Raw genomic sequence first — 21,581 nt, forward strand, 5'->3', positions numbered from 1 at the left:
CCAAGTTTAATCACTTCTGCGATAAAATACTGATTCGTGTGACTCCTTAAGGTCTCTGAGCTCCCACCATGTATGACCATGCAAATGTTACTCCTTGAGAAATTACTTTAATGATACGGAAAGATTCCCTTCATTCAATAATTCAAAAAAATAAAAACTTCTTGTAGCAAGTTGTAATAGCAGTAGAGATTTAAACTAAAAAACACGAGAAAAATCTCATTGAGGGCAAGAGAATTTCACCTACACTAAAATTATTAACAATTTAAATGCAGTTATTAGAACATTACTCTGCAGCCAATGTTTCTAAGGCAGTCTCTTAATGCCCCTCCTCCTTGCATATAATTTCACCTTTAAGACTTCTGCTCTCTATCTGTAGTCACAGGTAGTTTGGGTCTATTAATGAACATAGGCCTTTAAAAAAAAAAAAAAGTTGAAATTCTTCCCTGAATCCTGTTCATTTCCAACTAACTAGCAGTACTCTGTACCGTCAAAGAATACTGGAAACCTTGCACGTGAAGCATAAGGATTAGAAGCATCTAGAATAGATGCATAACCTATGTTGATCTTATGCTGCTATCCTGAGGAGTGAGGTGTCTCCAGAGGATTATCCCAGCAACTCGGAAAATCCACTCATTCCGAGAATGCATTTTTGCTTCTTTGATTTGGTCAAGATCGCTTCCCTCGTATGAGAGAGAGGGTGGGGGCTGCCTCCAAGCGCATTCAGCACTATTCCAGATTTTCTCCCCATCGTGACTGAGGGATACTCTGATCATCTAAAGGACAGTACATGGGGGCTGCACCTAAGTAGTCCGACAGAACGCCGAGAGGGACTTCAAATTCCTTAAGCACTCCTTCCTCCTCCCCGCCCTAAGGCACCAGCCCGATCCAAGATGGCTTCCCAGAAACAGGTAACTAAACGTTGTTTTCGTTTAGAGCGCCCCCAACGGCGGGGATCAAGAAAAGATGCCGAAAGATCTGAAAGTCCGTGAACTGAGAGCCGTCAGAGCCGACCTACCGCCAAATTTTATTTTCAATCAGGCATATTTGTGGTTGCCTCAGCCTTTTAGGCCCTCCCACCCTCAAGAGACTTCCTGGATAGTACTCACACTACCCTGCTGGAAGAGGCGGGGCGTAGGCCCTGCCATTGGTGGGTGGGAGCGTAGTTGGGCGGAGCGAGGGAGAATGGACTACTAGCAAGCTAGATTGAGCCGAGGGCTGGCCATGCTCCGCCGGAAGGCGCCTTGTTCTCCGAAAGGGTGAATTGAAACGCTGGCTGGAAAGGAAGCGCCAGGACTTGTTCAGGTAGGCTTTCCGCTCACGCCCGCCGCTCAGTGCTGGTGCAAGAGTCTTTGCAAAAGCTGAGGCTCTTAGAATTGGCTTCCATAACTCATTCTCCTCCTCGCGCCCCCGCCCTCTGCCCGTCCCCCAATTGTAAGGGATCAGGTGCTGGGTGATGCTCTGGACTGAACCATTCTCCTTTGTGAGAGGCCGGGGGAGAGGGCGGCTGCCGGGCCGAGGGGCCCGAGTCGGGCCGAGCCGCGAACGGGGCTGCGCCGGCCCCTGTGAAGTTTTTAGGGCTTGTCATTGCATTGCTGGGTATCGTGTAGATTTGAGGCAGCTCCTTGTTCTCTTTTCCCCTTCAGAGGAAGGAAAACTCCCCGGCTCCGTTTGGTTACTCCATACTTTGGACTCAGAAGTGGGAGGTTAGGGATTTTTTCTTCCTTTTTTTTTTTTTTGCATTTTAGCAATAAAGGTGGGTCAGAGAGCATGGGGTGAGCCTGTGGAGATTGTTTTACATTCTTAGGTGTAATTTCTGTGGATCTTTGGGAGAGCAGAGCAGGCTTTTGGACGTGTTCAGAGATGTGGGAAGAGAGAAGCTCAAGCCTTGCATTTCCATTGACAAGTCTGCAGAGCTCACTGGTTTTCTGTTGCATTATGTAAAGTGTTCAGTGCCAGAAGACCCCTCCCCCTACCTCGGAGCGAATACAATTTCTTTATTTACCTGGCTCTAGTGTCGCAGGAAATTTCCCTGCCATTGCAGCAGCTGTGCAAATGCAGCAGCTCCTACCTTTTAAGGGTCAGTCCTAAATGATTAAGGTCTTCAAGGAAGAGGTGAATAGTGGTGTATAGATGTTTAGTGAGCCAATCTCTTTTCAATGAGCACAGGGAACCAGAAGTCGAAGACTTAGAACTTGATGTCTTTTTCTTTTAAAGAATAGACATAGTGGAGCGCCCCAAACACCAGAGGAGCTGCATTATCTGTCTACTACACCCTACCATCACATTAGCATCCACAGATTGTTTACTTTTCATGTTGTTCTGAACCTGTCAGTTCAGTCGGGGATTCTCTAACTGGTTATCCTTAGAATCATGTGAGGTCCTATCTGGTGTGGGGCACTTTAGGTGCTAGAAGGTGAGTTTGTGATTTGAATAACGTTCTCTCTTAGTTCATTAGATAATGTCTTCTGCTTAGGAATTTCTTTTCTGTTAATCAACAAATAGTTGTCAGAACAAACTATGGTCAGCCTCTTAGGGCCAGAACAAGGGAAGCTTCTCATTCCAAGTATTTTGGATTATCCCACCCCTTAAAAGAAAAGAAAAATTATGACAAGGAAAACAACATTTTTCATTTGAGAAGTCAGGTCGCAAGAGCGGTATGCCAGTGGGTCTGCAAGGCAAGATGAAGGACATTGGCCAAAGAGAGGGTAGCTGTGTGTGTAAAGACAGGCTTGGGGGAAGGTTTAAAACTGCAGTAGTGGGCTTCCCTGGTGGCGCAGTGGTTTAGAGTCCGCCTGCAGATGCAGGGGACACGGGTTCGTGGCCCGGTCCGGGAAGATCCCACATGCCACGGAGCAGCTAGGCCCGTGAGCCATGGCAGCTGAGCCTGCGCATCCGGAACCTGTGCTCCGCAACGGGAGAGGCCATAACAGTGAGAGGCCCGCTTACCGCAAAACAACAACAAACAAACAAAAAAACTGCAGTAGTAAAAGAGTAGTGGATTGGGATAAGGGATTTGATGGAGCAGTACATGGGTACTTGCACGGTTGTCACCTTCCCCATGTGTGATCTATACTGTGCATGTGGCCTTTTTTTTTTTTGCGGTGCGCGGGTCTCTCACTGTTGTGGCCTCTCCCATTGGTATTGTGGTAACGACCACTTCAGAATTTTGCTTGTAACAAGAAAAATTTGCCATTTTATGTGAAGAGTTGAGTTTTTGAAGGTAAGGTAGGGTGACGATCGGGCTTAGTCTTTAAAAGAAACCATTGTACACATCTCCTTTGGAAAGGGTGCAGTATTTCTGGGCAAAACTACCTCTTAAGATTAATTTGTGGGTGCCAAGCACTGTGCTTGCTTACTGAAAGAATGAGATTTGATATTCTCATCTGTGGAAGGACTGTAACATCTTCACAATGTTCAGATGAATACTAAATGCTTTGAAGATATTTGTCCACAGTCCTGCAAGCGTTAAGCTATCTTCTAAGCTTAGGTTTAGCCTAATACCTGAAGGATAAACAGAAGACAGATATTTTTCTGGACCCTCTACCTTCACCCCTAGAAGTCACTCCACTTCTGGAGTTGCATTCGAGCCAGCCCCTGATCTGTAGGTCTTTGCTCGACCTACCCTTGCACTACTGTAACCAACTTAGTATTTACTATTTTACTTTTAGCATTCAGTCCATTGATAGACTATCATTTCATCTTACTCAGTTTAACTTTTTGTATCTCCTCTTTAATTATTTATTCTCTTTCTCACAGAGTTGGTGCTCTTCCTTTCACCCTTCTGTTACAATTTTGTTCACTTTACCTTTTGTTTTAATTCACTTACATTGTCCCTTTTTGCATCTGTCTTGAGGCCGTTTAAGAATGCAGAGATCCTAATTTTCAGGGTATACTTCCTTTGGTGCCTAATACCCGAGTAACAGTTGTATTTCTGTTTTTTGTTTTTTGGTTTTTTTTTGGACCGCACAGAGCGGCATGTGAGATCTTAGTTCCCCGACCAGAGATTGAACCCGCATCCCCTGCAGTGGAAGCGTGGAGTCTTAACCACTGGACTGCCAGGGAGGTCCCAACAGTTGTATTTCTATATAACAAAGCCGTTGTATGAACCATTTACTGTTGCCTAAAGGTTTATTTAACCATTTATTACATTTTGAATTTTATCCTGGATAACCTTCCCCCAGCATTAACCTCTGTTTTGTTTTGTGTGTACACTTGTATGAAGTTGTAATTTGGCTCTGTTTTTTGCCTAAAAAACTAATTCATATTGTCTTGAAGATTTTCATTGTCTCTGTATTGCAAAATAAGTCCACCTCTTTGTAGTCTCTGAGATTTCTCATTAAGCTCTTCAATAGGTAACATTTCTTTTGCCCTTTTGTCACCTGTCACTTTCTATCCTTCACTAGACCCTTGGTTGTTGAATGACGCATGAAGCAAAATGCTCAACTTTAAAATGTGTTAATTCTTGCTTTCAGATCGCAGCAGGAGACTTTTAAAAATAAAGCACTTAATTTCTACCCACAAATGTACATTACATGATCATCAAAAGCCTAGCGTAAACAGAAAGACTGGCTTAGATAATTTCTTTGCATTCACCTTCAGCAGGGATGAATCCAGGAATGTATTCCAAGCAGTAGAGCGGTGTAGGAAGCCTAGACAATGTTCTAGCCTCTTCCTATTCAGACTTTCCAAGTATATTCTCACTAGTTTGTTTGAAAAGAGTTCCCAGAACATGTTCAAATAAAAGTACAAAAATATTTCAACATCAAACGAAGGATTTTAAACATTACTTACTCTTATGTGTAATTTTTAAGAAAAGATTGGCTTTGTAACTGAAAGAATGAACCATTCCTGATTTTATTCCTTCAGTACATTTCCAGAGAAATTTATTGTTTATGGCTTCTTTTTATTTGGTATTTTCAGACTTTATTTCATTTTAAAAAAGTAATTAAATGACATACTACTGAAATTACTAGATAATAAGAGAACTGTGCTTCTTTCCTCCACTGTATGTCAGCACCCTAAATCTGATAGTTCTAATCCTTTAGGCAATGTCCCAATATTCCAGTAATTAGTAACTCTGTAATAACAACACCTTTTTGTTTTGTTTTGTAGTTCTCCTAAAACTATATCAGTAACTCTGAGAAAGAATATGTATTAACTGAATTCTTAATTTCACCTGAGAGGAAGGATATTCAAGACCTGTAATGTCTTTGGGGTTTCTTAAATTGTCTCTCATGGTCATTAGAGAAACCTTTGGAATATCCTGCCTCCTTTTTTTCCTCCACTGCATACTTTGAGGATACATTACATCTTTAGGGATTATTCCTTTGGGACATGGGTATTCTGAAGTACTCAGTCCCATTAGTAATATGGGAATTTCTCTTTGGTTCTAGAAGAAACCAGTGATTTCAGTAGTTTGGCTGCCTACTTAGAACTAAATCATAATAGAGTTTTGTAATAGAACATGAAAGTCATACTTCACATATTCTATGATTTTCATGTTTCATTACAGGTATCAGATGTGTATCAGGGATACATCCATCTAAATAAACTGAATGACTGGGAAGATTTTTCAGGATTTTTGAATAGGAGCTACCAAGTTGCATGAACACTGAACTTTCAGTGTTTTATTCTTTTTTTAAAAAAATTTATTTATTTGTTTATTTTTGGCTGCGTTGGGTCTTCGTTACTGCGTGTGGGCTTTCTCTGGTTGCACTGAGCGGGGGCTACTCTTTGCTGCAGTGCGCGGGCTTCTCATTGCGGTGGCTTCTCTTGTTGCGGAGCACGGGCTCTAGGCACGCGGGCTTCAGTAGTTGTGGCGCACGGACTTAGTTGCTCCGCGGCATGTGGGATGTTCCCGGACCAGGGCTTGAACCCGTGTCCCCTGCATTGGCAGGCGGATTCTTTTTTTTTTTTTTTTTTTTTTTTGCGGTACTCGGGCCTCTCACTGCTGTGGCCTCTCCCATTACGGAGCACAGGCTCCGGATGCACAGGCTCAGTGGCCATGGTTCACGGGCCCAGCTGCTCTGTGGCATGTGGGATCTTCCCGGAGCGGGGCACGAACCCGTTTTCCCTGCATCGGCAGGCGGACTCTCAACCACTGCGCCACCAGGGAAGCCTGGCAGGTGGATTCTTAACCACTGCGCCACCAGGGAAGTCCCCAGTGTTTTATTCTTCATTGCTTCCACTCAGTACCCAGTCATTCTTTGTTTATTTACACATTAGTTCTTCTATAAAGTGTAGTGCTTCTGCCTGTCTTTCAGGTATGCCTCCTGTTGGGGGGACCTTTTCCTTGAGGAATTAAATATATATGGGTAGTGGTCACTTCCATTCACTGCTTTCCTGAAAGTCATGGGAGTCAAAAGTTGAGGTACCTGGGTCTGGGCATGTGAGCTACCAAGGGACAGCCTAGTCATTTGGAGAACTGTAAGTTCCCACAGGCAGGCATTGTGAAGTAAATGGAGTATTCAGACACTGGCATCGTTCATACAAACACAAAAAATGATTAATTGAATTACCTGCCTGTTGGCCTAGCCACCGTGCTGGTTGAAGTCTGTTCCGTGGTTTTGAGGTTAAAGGGTTATACTGCTTTCTCAGCAGAGTAGTACTAGTCCTTTGATCCTGCCCAGCAGTCCTGCTATTCTAATTATGAAACTTTTGCATCTATTTTAGTATCCCACCATTCTGCTTAGCAGATCAGCTCAGCCAAACCTCTAAGGAGTAATTTTGCTTTGAGAGAAACCTTTAGTGGTACTGTTTTTAAATTATTGGACAGGGAATAATAAACTTTTTATTTGCCTACTGTATGCCAAACATTGTACATTATCTTTTAATCTTCACAATAACCCCGGAAATGTATGTGATGTTACTTTCATTTTACAGAAGAGAAAAAATAAGACAGTGAGGTTAGATCATTTAACCAGGAGTAGGACTCTGATCTGTCAGACTTCAAAGCCTCATTCATTATCGTCTCGCTACATTTAGAAATTCAGTGCTGACCCCTGGAGGAGAACTGTCTTTGACCACAACATTAGGCGAGTAGGCATTCCATAGCCTGTTAAAGCTGTGTCTTTAGCAGTTGTAGAATCTTGAGAATGTAAAATTTCTTTTTGTCTTTGTATTTCTGTCTGTTAAAAGGAAAAAAAAAAAGGAATAGTTTCTTTTATTTAACTTAGTTATTTTGAAGATAAGATTATGTGAAATATTTCAAGCTCTACAGAGGAAAATCACTTGGTCAGTCTTGCAAAGAACTCAGTTTTTTAGCCAATGCAAGTCAAACTAGCCAACTGAATTTTCATCAGTCCCATGTCGCTGGGTCACTTTTTGTGCCTAGAGGCACAAGTGTGATAATAACAGTGTTTCTCCCCCAGCCACACATACATTTTTTAGCATAAATGTTGCAGTGAAAACAATCCCTCATAAATAATTAAGAGTTCCCTAGTGGCCTAGTGGTTAGGATTCCCGGTTTTCACTGCTGCGGCCCAGGTTCAATCCCTGGTCGGGGAACATTGTGCAAGCCATGCAGCGTGGCCCCCCCCCAAAAAAAAAGTAAGTAAATATTTATATTTTTCTGTTAGGCTGAAAAAATATATGTATACTTGGCCCAGTTAAAGTAGGGCATGCGAGGGTGGTGTGGGAGAGCATAAAGAGGAACAGGACTCTGTTACCTAAAGTATATATATTATGGCGGGAGGGCAAAATGGGCAAAGGGGATCAACTGTATGGCAATGGATGGAAAGTAACTTTGTGGTGGTGAGCACGCTGTAGTGTATACAGAAGTAGAAAAATAATGTTGTACACATGAAATTTATGTAACATTATAAACCAGTATTACCTCAGTAAAAAAAAATTATGTATATCATTATTTACGCTGGATGTCCAAAAGTGGTGTCGCACAAGGTAGATATATTAATTCAGTTAGATATTCCTCATCTAGAACCTAGACTATTATTTTGAATGGTGAACATGTGCCAGTGAAGAGGAACTCCTCCAGATCCAGTCTAACTTGACCCCAGTGATCGTTAAAAATTAGGTTCTTACGTTCTGTCTTCAGACTTAGACCAAAACTCCAGAGTTTTACTGGAAAAAAATCTACAATGAGGCTGACTTAAGAATGAATCCATGCCCTGTTTTTGAGTCATATGGGTATGGTTTCATCCATTCACTTCTTGCCATAGTTTCAAATTGGTCACCACTGAGGCTTTATGGTCCCAAGCCTAAAGGAGATAACTAAAATTTCATTGCTTTCAATAGTGATTACCACACTATAGAAAATAGTCCTTTATGTGTGTATTAGATGCAGCTTCTTTTACTATACCTGAAAGCTGTGTCTGCTACAGGTCCTAAAAAGTGAAGACGCTTAAGATGTTGTGATGCCTCTTCTGAATGTTTCTGGTAGGAAATGTGCCACTGCCTGTTTACTATCTCAGCAGTCTGGAGAAGCCCTTGGTTTTGGTCAGATAGCTCCGCATTACCCCTCCACAGCCCCACTACCACACACCTTTGGCTGGAAGTTGAAAATGCATCCCTTCACAGAAGTACACTGAGTGCCTTTTACCACCTGATAAGCCAAGGAAATATTGTAATAAGTCATACACAGGCCTTGCCCTTGTGCAACTTGCATTCTAATATGGGGGTGAGGGAGGATGGATATCAAACAATGAATTATATAATGTTATTCAGGCTACTACAAAAGAGAAATTATGGATGTTACAAGAGAATTTGTAATAGGGGCATGTAGTCTACACCATAGTATAGTTGGGTGGTTAAGAGTGTGACTTCAGGGCTTCCCTGGTGGTGCAGTGGTTGAGAGTCCACCTGCCGATGCAGGGGATACGGGTTCGTGCCCCGGTCCGGGAAGATCCCACATGCCACGGAGCGGCTGGGCCCGTGAGCCATGGCCGCTGAGCCTGTGCATCCGGAGCCTGTGCTCTACAACGGGAGAGGCCACAACAGTGAGAGACCCACGTACTGCAAAAAAAAAAAGAATGTGACTTCAGAAGCCACATTGCCTAAATTTGAATCTGGCACCACTTTTCATTAGCCGTGGAATGTTGGGCAAATTGCTTATCTTCCTGTGCCTCAGTTTCCTCATCTGTAAAATACAGTTATTTCAAGTTTAAGAAAATTGAAACTGCTGATGCATTTTCATTGTTTAGAAGAGGGCCAGGTACGTAATGTACATTCAACAAGTTTGGCTGTTTTTTGTCTGGGAGCTCAGGGAAAGCTTTTCTTTGAAATGACGATGTTGAAATGAGCTTTGAAGGATAAGTAAGAATTAAATAGGCAAAATCGATGGGGAACCAGTTAGAAGGCGATTGCAATAGTCCAGGGAAGTGAGGATGGTAAATTGATCCAGAATGGTAGTAGGGGCAGAAGTGGATGGATTTGAGGGATGTTTAGGAGGTAAAGGTAGGATTTTAAAATATTGGATAGGGGTGGTAAGGAAGAGAGCTTCTGGTCTCTACAGTCATGACTGAATAGGAGATGCTGGAGGATGATTACCCTCTGTGTGTGTGCGCGCGTGGTGGTGTGGATGGAGGAGACTACCAAGGAATCAGTCTCCTTGAGGTAATAAGCCTCTTATAGGGAGAGTTGGACGAGTGGGTCAGCCAGGGAGACTGGAGAGACTACCAGGAAGAGCTATTGGGTAAGCAAGTGAATAAACAGGCCTGGAGTTCAGACGTTTTGCCCAGAGATATAAATGAGAGATGTAAGTATATAGATAGTTTGTTGAAGAAAATAATGAATTGAGACCTTGTACGTGAATTAGACATTCTTGAAAAGAAAGTATAGAATGAAAAAAAAAGGCGGCCTAGGACCAAAGCTTGGTGAACTTCAACAATTAAAGGCTGGTAGAGGAGAAGAATAGCAAAGGAGAATTGGCCAGAGAGGTAGAATGAAAATCAGAAAAGTGTGGTGTCCTGGAAGCCGTTCAAAAAAAGTGTTTGGGCAGCGGGGGTGTTTCTGAAATCTTTATGACCCTTCCTTGGCGCCCTGAGAGTTTTAATTTAGGTCTCTCACGACTCAAAGTTGGATGCTAGTGACTTAGAACATCTATAGCAGGTTAGGCTGACTGAAGCTGGTTAGTTGAACATGATCTTTAGACGCTAGAATCTGAAGTATAGTTATTCTTGGGGCTTCCTTGGTGGCGCAGTGGTTGAGAGTCCGCCTGCTGATGCAGGGGACGCGGGTTCGTGCCCCAGTCCGGGAAAATCCCACATGCCGCGGAGCGGCTGGGTCCATGAGCCATGGCCTCTGAGCCTGTGTGTCCAGAGCCTGTGCTCCGCAACGGGAGAGGCTGCAACAGTGACAGGCCCGCGTACCGCAAAAAAAATAAAAATAAAAATAAATAAAGTATAGTTATTCCTGTTTGCTGTAAATTAGATTTAATGTAGAGGAAGCAAGGGTTACAGTGCATATTCAAACTCAATAGATATTAGCCTGCTGAAATTAATGAATTATTTTGAAGGCCATTCATGTGGGTGGTGATTCCCTCTAAGGCTGCCTAGCATCTCCAAGGTAGGTAGAGACACTGGGAAAAAGTTTTTTCTAAATAGTCTATTCAGCAACATTCGTTGAGTACCTCCTAGAAATAGTGGTTACATACCAAGAAGTGTGTGAGATGTTTCATTAATCCTCATTAATGGCCCTGTAATTTGAGCCCCCTATGTACAGAGGAATGAACTAGACTCAGAAAGGTTTATTTACTTAGTGGGACAGAAATTTGAACCTAGATCCCTCTGACTTTAAGCTCATCATACCTCCACATACAAATATAACTAAAATACGAAGTAGAAGATAATTATCCCCAAAGAGTACTTAACAAAAGTACTATGAAAGCTCATATGGGACTGGTTACTCTTAGCTTGACAGTGAAAAGTAGAGATGCATTAAATCCAATGGACATTTTAAAGTTCTTATATTATTGGACATTTTTGCTTTGTTCAATGCAATTGATCGCTCTTTCCCTCAGCAACACTCTACTGTCTTTGGTTCGGTGATATTGCACTCTCTGCTTCTCTAGCTTTGCCTTCTCTACCTGCTTAGTAGGTGTGGCTTATTCTGATTCTTAAATCCTGATGTTCTCTTGGGTTCCTCTTTAGCTTTTTTCACCCTACACCGAAAATTTCAAATTTGGGGGTTTCCAGCTAAGTGTCTTTTCTAACGCATAGTGTTTAAAACATTAAAAAAAATTAGTTGTCTGCATTTAAAACCCAGAAGATTTACATAAAACTCTGTATTTCTGGCTTTTGAAAAACCTGAAGTTCTCTTTCAATCTTGGATGTGTGTTTCCATATGGCAACACTTAACTAGAGCTGAATAGCAGCTGGTCTCTTTGGAATGGACATCCAGTTCTTCACAGACCCCTTACATTCTCTGTTGTCTCCCCAACAGTATTGGTGCAGTGTTTCATATACTAGCTCTGATTACCCAGAGTAATTACCTAGGTAATCTCCACTCTTAAAACTACTATTTTGATACTGATAACTCTGTCACCAAGGCAACTTTTATATTTATAATCCAACCTTTTATTGAATATCACTACTTAACATGCTATAGGTAACTCAGACTAAACATGGCTGAACTCATCTTTCCCTGTAAACTCTAGGTTTTACCAATTTTTATCCCCTAACTATTATTCCGCTCTGGCCTTTCCTTCCCATCATTACCTTTTGAACCAGATTGTTATGATTCAGGCTCTAATCATCTTGTTGGTTGCAAACAACAGAAATCATCTTTTGGCTAACTTAAGCAGAAGGGGAACATATTCGAAGGATATTGTGTGGCTCACAAATCAGTGGGAATGCTAGGGAATCTGATTTAGAAAATGATCTGAAACCAAGGGAAGTTGGAAACATGGAGAACGTGGCCAGGATCATAGCACTGAACAGTCTATGATGCTGCAGAATTCCAGTGTCTGACATTGCTGAATATTGTCTAACTGGTTGGTTCTGGATCTTTGTATTACCACTGCAAAGTCAAGGTTTTCCACAGCAGTGTCCACTTAGACTAGGCTAGGTCATGTGCGTACTTCTTCTCCGACAGGAAGAGGAGATGGGACTCTGCCCCTCATTTTACTACCCCCACCCACCCATCCCAGCTCTATAGTGGGGATTAAGATCCACTCTTCCATTGAAGACTTTTAACCTTGTGCTATTCTCCCAATATAGGAAGGGGGAAGCAGGAAAAAAAATCAGCAAGCATCCACAATACAACTCTTTTCTGGACTACCACAGCAGCCTCCTGACTACTTCTGTGTCCTCTGTTACATCAGCCCCCAAATCTATTCTCTATCAAACAGCCAAAGTTAGCTAACTAAAATGCATTTCTGATTATGTCGTTCCATGTTTCAGTGGCTCCTCATCCACCTAGAAGAAAATGCTTTAACATGGCGTTCAAGGCTTTTTCCTTGAAGGATCTGGCCCTTACCTATACCTTCAATCTTATCTCCCTCTGATTTCTTCTTTGTGATTTACACTTTAGCAAGACTGAACTTCAGAGCTACTTAAGAGTTTCCTCTACACGTCTCATGGCTGTTTTTCATTGCTATCAAGAATGCAGTTTGGCTTGTGGCAGAGAGAGCGCTTTATCTTTTAAGAGTAAAAGGCCCCATGTTCCAGCAATTGGGCTGACTCACTCCCATGATGGACGGAAGATTTGGCCCCTTTTAATGGGTCGTGGGAGAAGGTGCAGTCACTACAGCAGAGGAGTTGACAGTGCTGCTAGAAGGCAGGGGATTCAGAGGGAGGCGGAGTTGGCCTAGTGTGGAACCCTCCCTCCCGAGTTTACGCTCTTTGGTGTGCAGAAAACAGTGTAGGTGGTGGGGGAATTTAATCGCCAGGACTAGTTTCCCGCAGCTTGAGACGGTTCTGCTGGCCAGGCTCCTTTTTTTTTTTCAAGCAAGCTGCAGGCTTCGCTTCGGCCCTGGAAACCGGATAGGCCTCTCCGTGCGCTCTCAACCTAACCCCGCGGTGGCGGGGGAGGGGGAAGCTCTGTCTAGTCCCGCCCATTGCGCTGTTTTGCGTGTTTGCCTCTGTGGTGAGTGGCAGTGGAGTTTAGCCAATGAGCACGCGGGGCGGGCAGGAGCATCAAGTTAGGCTGCGCTGGAGGAGGGGGAACTGGTGCTGGAGAGACAGCGAGAGGGGCGAACCGGCCCCCCACGGCCGCTGCAGGTAAAGGCACCTCTCTTACCTTGCTGGGGTGAGGCACAGCTCTTTTTCTACTTAAGGGCTAGTCGGGCCTTCCCGCCTGTAGCTTCCACCCTCACATTGCTCCCACCCGGGCATCCACACCCCCCCACCCCGCATCTTCCCGTCTTGGCCATCCCCACCCTGGAGGGCACCCCGCTAGCTCACTCCCTCAAGAGCATGTACCTCACCTCCATTTTGGGGGCTCCAGTTGCCCGACATCTGCCTCCTCTGCTGTGTGGGCCTTACTGGCACCAGCCCTGGCAGTATGAGCAGGTAATGTACCCGGGTCCCCGCCACCCCCGCCCCCAGTCGCGTCTCCCTCTCCGTCAACCCCGCACTTCCTTACCTTGCCCCTTCCCTTACACATGAGTACATATAATTTCTGTAGTTTCTCCTTTATCCCTTGAACATACGAACATGCTTTTAGCATTCATAGTTGCCTATTTTGCTTTCCCTGTTTATTCAGAAGGACTCACTTTACCAGCCATGTTTGCCCCAAATGTCCATACTCCTGATTGAGGTTTGAGTGCTTTTTTCTGTAATTGGGAAAACAAAAACAGAGTAGCCGCACATTTGGAATTGAGAATGGTGAAGATAGAGAAAATGGCCTAGGATCTCGACCTTCGTGAGGAGAATCTCCTGAGTGGCTCCAAGTTAATAGCTCTATTTCTTATGGTCTGTGTCCCTCCATCCTGATCCTTTGCTGACCCTAAATTGTGATTCTGTTCACCTTGGATGTTTATTTCCCATTTCTTTATAAGATTTGAGACCCTTTGGGTTTCACAAATGTCTCCATGATACAGTTTTTAAATCCTCCTCTTTTAAAATTATGTTGGTGATTTTCATTTTAAGCCTTCTGATTTATTTTATTATCAAGGGGTTTCTTCAAACTGCTTCTACCCATCTTGTTTCCATATCGTGTTTATGTCTGCCTGCCTGCCTATGCTGATCCTCTTGAAAGGATACAGTTTCCAATAACAAGATTAATACTTTGAAGTAAAATAGTTTGTTCTTTGAGCAGTTAGAGGTTAAGTGGGCATGGCTGCTACTTTCTAAAAGTGCATATTAACCCCCCAGAAAAGATCAGTTTTTGTCAATATGGCATTCATCTGTTATCTTCTAAGAGGATGGATAGTACAGAGAAATATGTAAAGGGAGAATGGATGTCTGTAGTTCAGTTTATATAATTTTATGTCTTAGACAGCCGGACTAATTTCTGTTGCAGTGTTTCTCATCTGTCATAAACAATATGATAAACCATAAGAAATCTTATCCCATCACAGAGATGTCGATAATCCTTCCAAACCAGGCATACTTCTTTTTCTGCCCCCCACCCCTACCCATGTTGTCCAGTTTTATTGAATATAAATAACCTAAACAATGAGATGTTTTCCTTTTCCATTTGACAAATATAAAATTATAACACCGAATGCACATTTTCAAACTTTGCATACCTTCCATCTCCCAGTTGAGAATCACTGCTTTGTTGAAAAGTATGGGGAGATTGAGATGGAAAAGTATAGAGTAGAATTAAAACTAAGTCTTTTATGATTGGACCCACAAGTTGTTATTGAAATGGGCAAGGGTAGGAGACACGTTAAAATAAGAACAGGAGAGTTGGGACTCTAGGTTTCTAAGAAAACCCAGAAGAACTACATTAAAGATGATAAAGCTGCAAAAAAACATCAGTGTATGTTTATTTCAAGGGAAGGGAGTAGTTTCTCCTTAAAGAAGACGATGAGATGAAGGGCTTTCTGTAAAGAATTCCTCTGGCTTGTTATTTGGAAGTTTTAGATGGGTGGCCTTGGATTTTAACCTTAACTTACTAGTTCTACTTCTCCCCCTCTCCCTCCCTCCCCCCCCAAGATTTTCTGTCGTTAGTCTACTCATTAGTTTGGAATTATGGAAAGTGATTAAGTGCAACCATCAAGCTCTCTGTCTTTCCTTTTGAGCATATACATATGTTCCTCTTTGGGGCAGTGGTAGGTGAAGACTGGCCTTTCATTCTCAATATGATTAAAGTTTGCTATGATTTCTTTATCTAGGCAGTTGCTTTACTTAGGGATATATTAAGGGTTTTGTATATTTGAGTGCTTAACATCTATTTATTTAATAAATTTATTTATTTATTTATATCTGGCTGCATTGGGTCTTTGTTGCTGCACACAGGCTTTCTCTAGTTGCAGTGAGCAGGGACTACTTCACGTTGAGGTGGCTTCTCTTGTTCCGGAGCACAAGCTTTAGGCACACGGGCTTCAGTAGTTGTGGCTCACGGGCTCTAGAGTGCAGACTCAGTAGTTGTGGTGCACCGGCTCAGTTGTTCCCTGGCATGTGGGATCTTCCCGGACCAGGGCTCGAACCCGTGTCCCCTACATTGGCAGGGAGATTCTTAACCATTGTGCCACCAGGGAAGTCCAACATCTGTTTATTTTTATTACCAGGGTTTGAACCATGGAAAGAGAATTCTACCAAGCTCATCTACCATGGGGTAGATGAACTTGGTAGAGTAGGCCAGACATGGGTATAGCCAGGATAACCCATAAACAGGAACAGAAGGAGGGGTGAAGAAAGTTGGAGATATGTTTGGAGAAGGTTTATTCTTTTGAGAGTCAAGGACAACTTAAAAATGTGAGTTAAAAAAGAAGCTGGAGACTAGGATTAAAAAAATTGTACAAGATGAATTAGGTCAGTAGAGGTGAGTTGATGGGATGGGACTGAGAAGTAGTGTGACTTGATGCTGTGGCATTAAGTCAGTGGTGAGGTTTTTAAATTATTGGGCCCTGACTGACCCAGGAGAAGCAGAAATTTGGCCCCAAAATTGGGGAGGGAGATAAATGATAAGTGCATTGACCTTTAAAAACTTAAACTTGAGTCATATGGAAGTAAGGAAATATTTCAGAAGCTGTTAGCCTCGTTTCTCCCATTAAAAAATGAGATCTCTCTCTCTCTCTCTGACGTTGGGCTGTTGTGGAGGGAGGGAAGGAAGAGCATTTGGGTGAATAAATAGCAAGGAGTCCTGGAAAGGACAAAATACCCCATGGAAGAAAAGGCAGGTTATAAACTATTATCAGCATAAACTTTTAGTTAGTGCAAACTTTCACTGTAGTTTTTATATTTTTAGTTTTTATTTTTTTGCGGTACGCAGGCCTCTCACTGTTGTGGCCTCTCCCGTTGCGGAGCACAGGCTCCGGACGCGCAGGCTCAGCGGCCATGGCTAACGGACCCAGCCGCTCTGCGGCATGTAGGATCCTCCCGGACCGGGGCACGAACCCGTGTCCCCTGCATCGGCAGGCGGACTCTCAACCACTGCGCCACCAGGGAAGCCCTCACTGTAGTTTTTTTGTGACATTTAACTGTTAGATATTTAGTGTAACTTCTCTGACAGTGAATAGGAGGTGAAAGATAATAGGTGGCAAAGTAGGGCATAACTAGAAAACAGCTGATGGTAGTGTTGAGAAAATCGATACAAGTATTGAGTAGATTTTCATTAAATTAAGAAATACCCATAACTTTAAAATTTTATTTATTTATTTATGGTCGCATTGGGTCTTCGTTGCTGCATGCAGGCTCTTCTCTAGTTGTGGCGAGCGGGGGCTACTTTTCATTGCGGTGACTTCTCTTGTTGCGGAGCACGGGCTCTAGGTGTGTGGGCTTCAATAGTTGTGGCACGCGGACTTCAATAGTTGTGGCACACGGGCTCAGTGGTTGTGGCTCACGGGCTCTAGAGCACAGGCTCAGTAATTGTGGCACATGGGCTTAGTTGCTCCGCAGCATGTGGAATCTTCCCGGACCAGGGCTCACACCCATGTCCCCTGCATTGGCAGGCGGATTCTTAACCACTGTGCCACCAGGGAAGTCCTATCCATAGCTCTTCAGATCACCATTTTGAGTTACTTTGGGGCAGGTGTTAGATAGGAGAGGCTGGAATGAGCTAGTGGAATAGCTTAACCAGGAGTGGGAAGTGATACGGACCCTGGTTGAGATGTGAAGGGTATACAATTACTGAAGCTAGGAAGATCTTGTTTAGCATTGGTGGAGATGCCACGTATGCTTTGTAATTTTGACTGATGTGCCAACTACTGATGAGTCTCTTCTCTTATCTATGTCTGATTTTCTGGGCTACTTACCCACATTATATTGTTTTACAAGGATAACTGGAATGGGTTAAGGAAAGGGGAAAAAAAGTTCGGGGGTTGTGTGGAAGAGCCTTCTTCAGTCAAGTCTGTACTGTGTAACTGACAAATTTCTCCTCTGATATCTTCTAAAAGTTAGGAGAAATGGTGTTATCAAGCAATGCTTTTCTGGATTGACAAATATTGATATCATATACAAAGAGCAGATACTACACTTTCATATAGTTTAGTTAGGTGGTGATGTACTTATAATTCCTTGTCTTAGTTTTTCCTTTTCCCAGCATTTTATGAACTTAAAGCCCCAGATGTGGATTTAGTAAACATAATTTCAGTTATTTGTAGGACAGTTTTTCAAGATAGGAAGTATTCTGCTGTTTCATCTTGGAATCAGGAATAACAGTTAGTTTCTCTAAGGACTGAATGGTTCATTCCAGACGCTGCAAGCAAATACTTTAATTCATTAAATTTTTTTTGAGTAGCTATTGTGTATGTGATATTCTTCTGGTTCTTTAGGGATCCACAGATGAATAAGACGTGGTCCCCACCATTCAGAAACTCTTCTTTCTCGGGGAAAGAGGAACTGGGCCACCATGCAGGGTTGTGCAAGGTGTGCATTGCAGGTGTTCACTGTCATCACAGATAATATGTTTAGTATGACAGTTTTCCAGCAGATGGCAAACAAGTATCTTGAGTAGGCAGCTTTTTATAATTTGCACAAAAGAACCTTTTGGGCCTTCAGAGGAAATGGACAAGAAACTTACCATTTTAATAAAATGTTAAATATAAGTGCTTTAAATAAGGTGCAGACAACACTGTGGATATTTAAAGAAGGTGAACGGACCAAGTCATCAAAAATTGCTCACCTTATGGAGATTCAGGGCTCACCTTGTGGAGTAGAAGACCTTTGAGGGTGTCAGAAATTTTAGCTGGAAGAGAAGTTTGGGAGGAGCGTGGTGGGGATGTTCCAGGAAGAAACTACAGCATAATAGGCAAAGTCATGCAGATAGGAATGTCATTAAGGGAACTGTATTTTCTAGTTGGACTGGAATGTAGGGTATATATGGGAAGTGATGAGAGCATAGGAAGTGTTGAGACTGAAAGTTGGGAATATAAACTAGAATGAAATTGTAGAATTCTTTGAATCTCTTGCAAAGGAAGATTTTGATCTTAAATATGAGAAAGTGGGGAGGGGACGTCATAACAGAAACACTATGTATCGATTCATTGATAGGTTAGGTAGAATGAAGTTTGTAAAACTTCCTGGGTAAGATTATACTATAAGCTTGGTTAAAGGTGGTTATTTTTGCCAGTAGTAAGTAAAAGTATCTAAAATACAAGGGAAACTTACAAAATACAGTATATCCAGAAGGCTTTAGCTATATTCACTGAAGTATTGCTGGTATATTGTTAAGTTCTGTCAACTTACGAACCTGAAATAGAAGGTGAATGAATGTTAAATTTCCTGATCTCTACCTAAGAATGATAATTATTAAAAGAAATGGACAGAGATAGCTGAATGATCTTGACAGACAGAAGCTTCAAAGTGTGTAAGAGCCCCAAAAGGGTGTTGGATTGTTTCGTTTTTTCTTTTTTAGTTTTAGTTTTAAAGCAGAAATGTGGATGTTCTTTCCGCTGTGTCTCTGTCCTCAGATTACCTCACATTTCCCTCTTCTCTTATTATTTTGATGCTATTTGATATTAAGGCTAGAAATTTTCCCTGAGGTCACCTACTTTGCTTATTTGTCATTTGTCTTCCTACAACAGGAGTTCCACCATCTTCCTCTGAAGACCTAGCCATCTTGCTCCATGAAGGTCAGGACAATCTGACATGCACTTGTTTCTTGCCTCTTTACCTGAAGAGTAGTCCTCTTCCATTGTGTACATTTTTTTCTTAATAGGGGAGGGGAGGGGAGAGCCATTACCCCCCCTCCCCTTCCCTCCCTAAACCTTGGGGAAGTAACCCCCATTGCTTTCCCAAGATGGCAGACCCCATCATGGATCTGTTTGATGACCCAAATTTATTTGGCCTGGACTCTCTTACTGATGACAGCTTCAATCAGGTTACACAAGACCCTATTGAGGAAGCCCTTGGACTGCCAAGCTCTCTGGACTCCTTGGATCAGATGAACCAGGATGGTGGAGGTGGTGATGTGGGGAATTCATCAGCAAGTGACTTGGTCCCCCCACCAGAGGAAACAGCCCCCACAGAACTTCCCAAAGAATCGACAGCTCCAGCTCCAGAATCTTTAACCTTGCATGATTATACCACTCAGCCCGTCAGCCAAGAGCAGCCAGCCCCACCTGTCTTACAGACACCGACGCCAACGTCAGGACTTTTGCAGGTCTCCAAGAGCCAGGAGATCCTGAGCCAAGGGAATCCTTTCATGGGTGTCTCTGCCACAGCTGTTCCCTCCAGTAGTGCTGGAGGGCAGCCACCTCAGTCAGCCCCTAAGATTGTTATCCTTAAGGCCCCACCCAGCTCCTCAGTCACTGGTGCCCATGTGGCACAAATTCAGGCCCAAGGTATCACCAGCACAGCTCAGCCCCTCGTGGCTGGCACAGCCAATGGTGGAAAAGTCACTTTTACCAAAGTGCTAACCGGCACTCCCCTTCGACCTGGTGTTTCCATTGTCTCTGGTAATACAGTGTTGGCCGCCAAGGTCCCTGGGAACCAGGCTACTGTTCAGCGCATTGTCCAGCCCAGCCGACCAGTAAAGCAGCTGGTCCTACAGCCAGTTAAGGGTTCAGCTCCTGCTGGAAACCCTGGGGCCACAGGGCCCCCACTGAAGCCTGCAGTTACACTGACCTCTACACCTACCCAGGTGACTTGAGTGAAAGGGGGAGGTGAATTTTGGTTTAGTAGAGGGCCCAGCAACTGTGTGAGAGCAAGCACAGGAGAGCTGTCTCTAGGAAATCCTGTTTAAATTCCATCTTTACGTTTTATCAGTTAGTATTGACAGCATTGTATTTATCACTTACTAGGTGGAAGCAGTTAGTGTTAATGTATTTTTTTGAGCTCTTACTACATATTCACACTGTGCCTAGCTGGTGCTGAACAAGATAGACACAGTCCCTGTCCTTACAGAGCTCACAGTCTGCCAGGAAAAACAGACCTTAAACAAGAACTCATAATAACGTATGATATAAAGTTATATGAGTAATATAGGATGCAATGGGAACAAGAATCATTTTTGGAAAACTACATTTATTTTTTGCAAGACTTACGGAAGCTATGTGTATCTCTCCCCTGTTCTTATTACTAAGATTGTCCTCCTCTGACTTTGCCCAGTGAAAAGGCTAGTTTCTAGTATAAGAAAATAGAGGCTCTAGTCTCTGAATCAAGGGCCAGAAGAGTTTGGGGGGAGGGGAAGACAGTATTGAGATAAGTAGCATTGGTGGAGAGAAGCTATAAGGAGGTGGATTTCGGTTCAGTATAGACTTTTGTTCTAATAGATTTCCAGAAAATGGAATGACTGCCATAGAAATAGAGCGAGCCTCCCAACAGTTTTTCAAGAACAGGCTTGATACCCGCTGGGCAGAGGTTATATAGAAAAGATCTTATCAGGAAAGACAGGAGGATGAACAGAAGGAATTATACTGTGCTTTCTGACCCTCAGCTGTTGTAACTCTAGGATGAGGAAAACTTGTGTAAACATTAAGGGGTCTGCCATTCTTTAATGTTCTACTTCTCTTGCAATTTCCTTTCTTCACTCTAGGGTGAATCGAAACGCATCACGCTGGTCCTCCAGCAGCCACAGTCTGGAGGTCCCCAAGGACACCGGCACGTCGTGCTGGGGAGTCTGCCAGGCAAGATAGTGTTACAGGGCAACCAGCTGGCAGCCCTGACGCAAGCCAAGAATGCCCAGGGGCAGCCGGCCAAAGTAGTGACTATCCAGCTGCAGGTGCAGCCGCCACAGCAGAAGATCCAGATTGTACCACAGCCTCCATCGTCGCAGCCACAGCCCCAGCAGCCATCCTCAGCCCAGCCAGTGGCTCTTTCCTCTGTGCAGCAGGCTCAGATAATGGGACCAGGGCAGGGCCCGGGACAGAGACTTTCAGTACCGCTCAAGGTGGTGCTGCAGCCCCAGGTGAGACTTCCATAGTAAAGAAGGGAAACACATCCCTTAGTCCCTGGCTGTTCCCTTCGGCAGTCACTCACTGTTGAACGTGGGGCCAGTCTAGGTTCATACCTCTGAAGTGACATGTAGACTTTTAGTTCCTTCACCCGTGGAAACCTTGTTGTAATTACATCATG

The 21,581-nt window shown here is 43.4% G+C and overlaps 1 protein-coding gene across 1 annotated transcript in view; it reads left to right on the top strand.

Annotated features, from left to right (window-relative positions):
• The first annotated feature begins 19,305 nt into the window (after positions 1 to 19,305).
• Positions 19,306 to 21,581, top strand: part of CHD8 (chromodomain helicase DNA binding protein 8) — a 39,474-nt gene continuing 37,198 nt past the window's right edge. The window contains exons 1-2 of the mRNA XM_065871967.1: positions 19,306 to 20,148; positions 21,043 to 21,414. Of these exons, the coding sequence (XP_065728039.1) occupies positions 19,306 to 20,148; positions 21,043 to 21,414 (1,215 nt within the window). The remainder of the gene's footprint in view (positions 20,149 to 21,042; positions 21,415 to 21,581) is intronic.

This window comes from Phocoena phocoena, chromosome 2 (assembly GCF_963924675.1).
Source record: "Phocoena phocoena chromosome 2, mPhoPho1.1, whole genome shotgun sequence".
Taxonomy (NCBI): domain Eukaryota; kingdom Metazoa; phylum Chordata; class Mammalia; order Artiodactyla; family Phocoenidae; genus Phocoena; species Phocoena phocoena.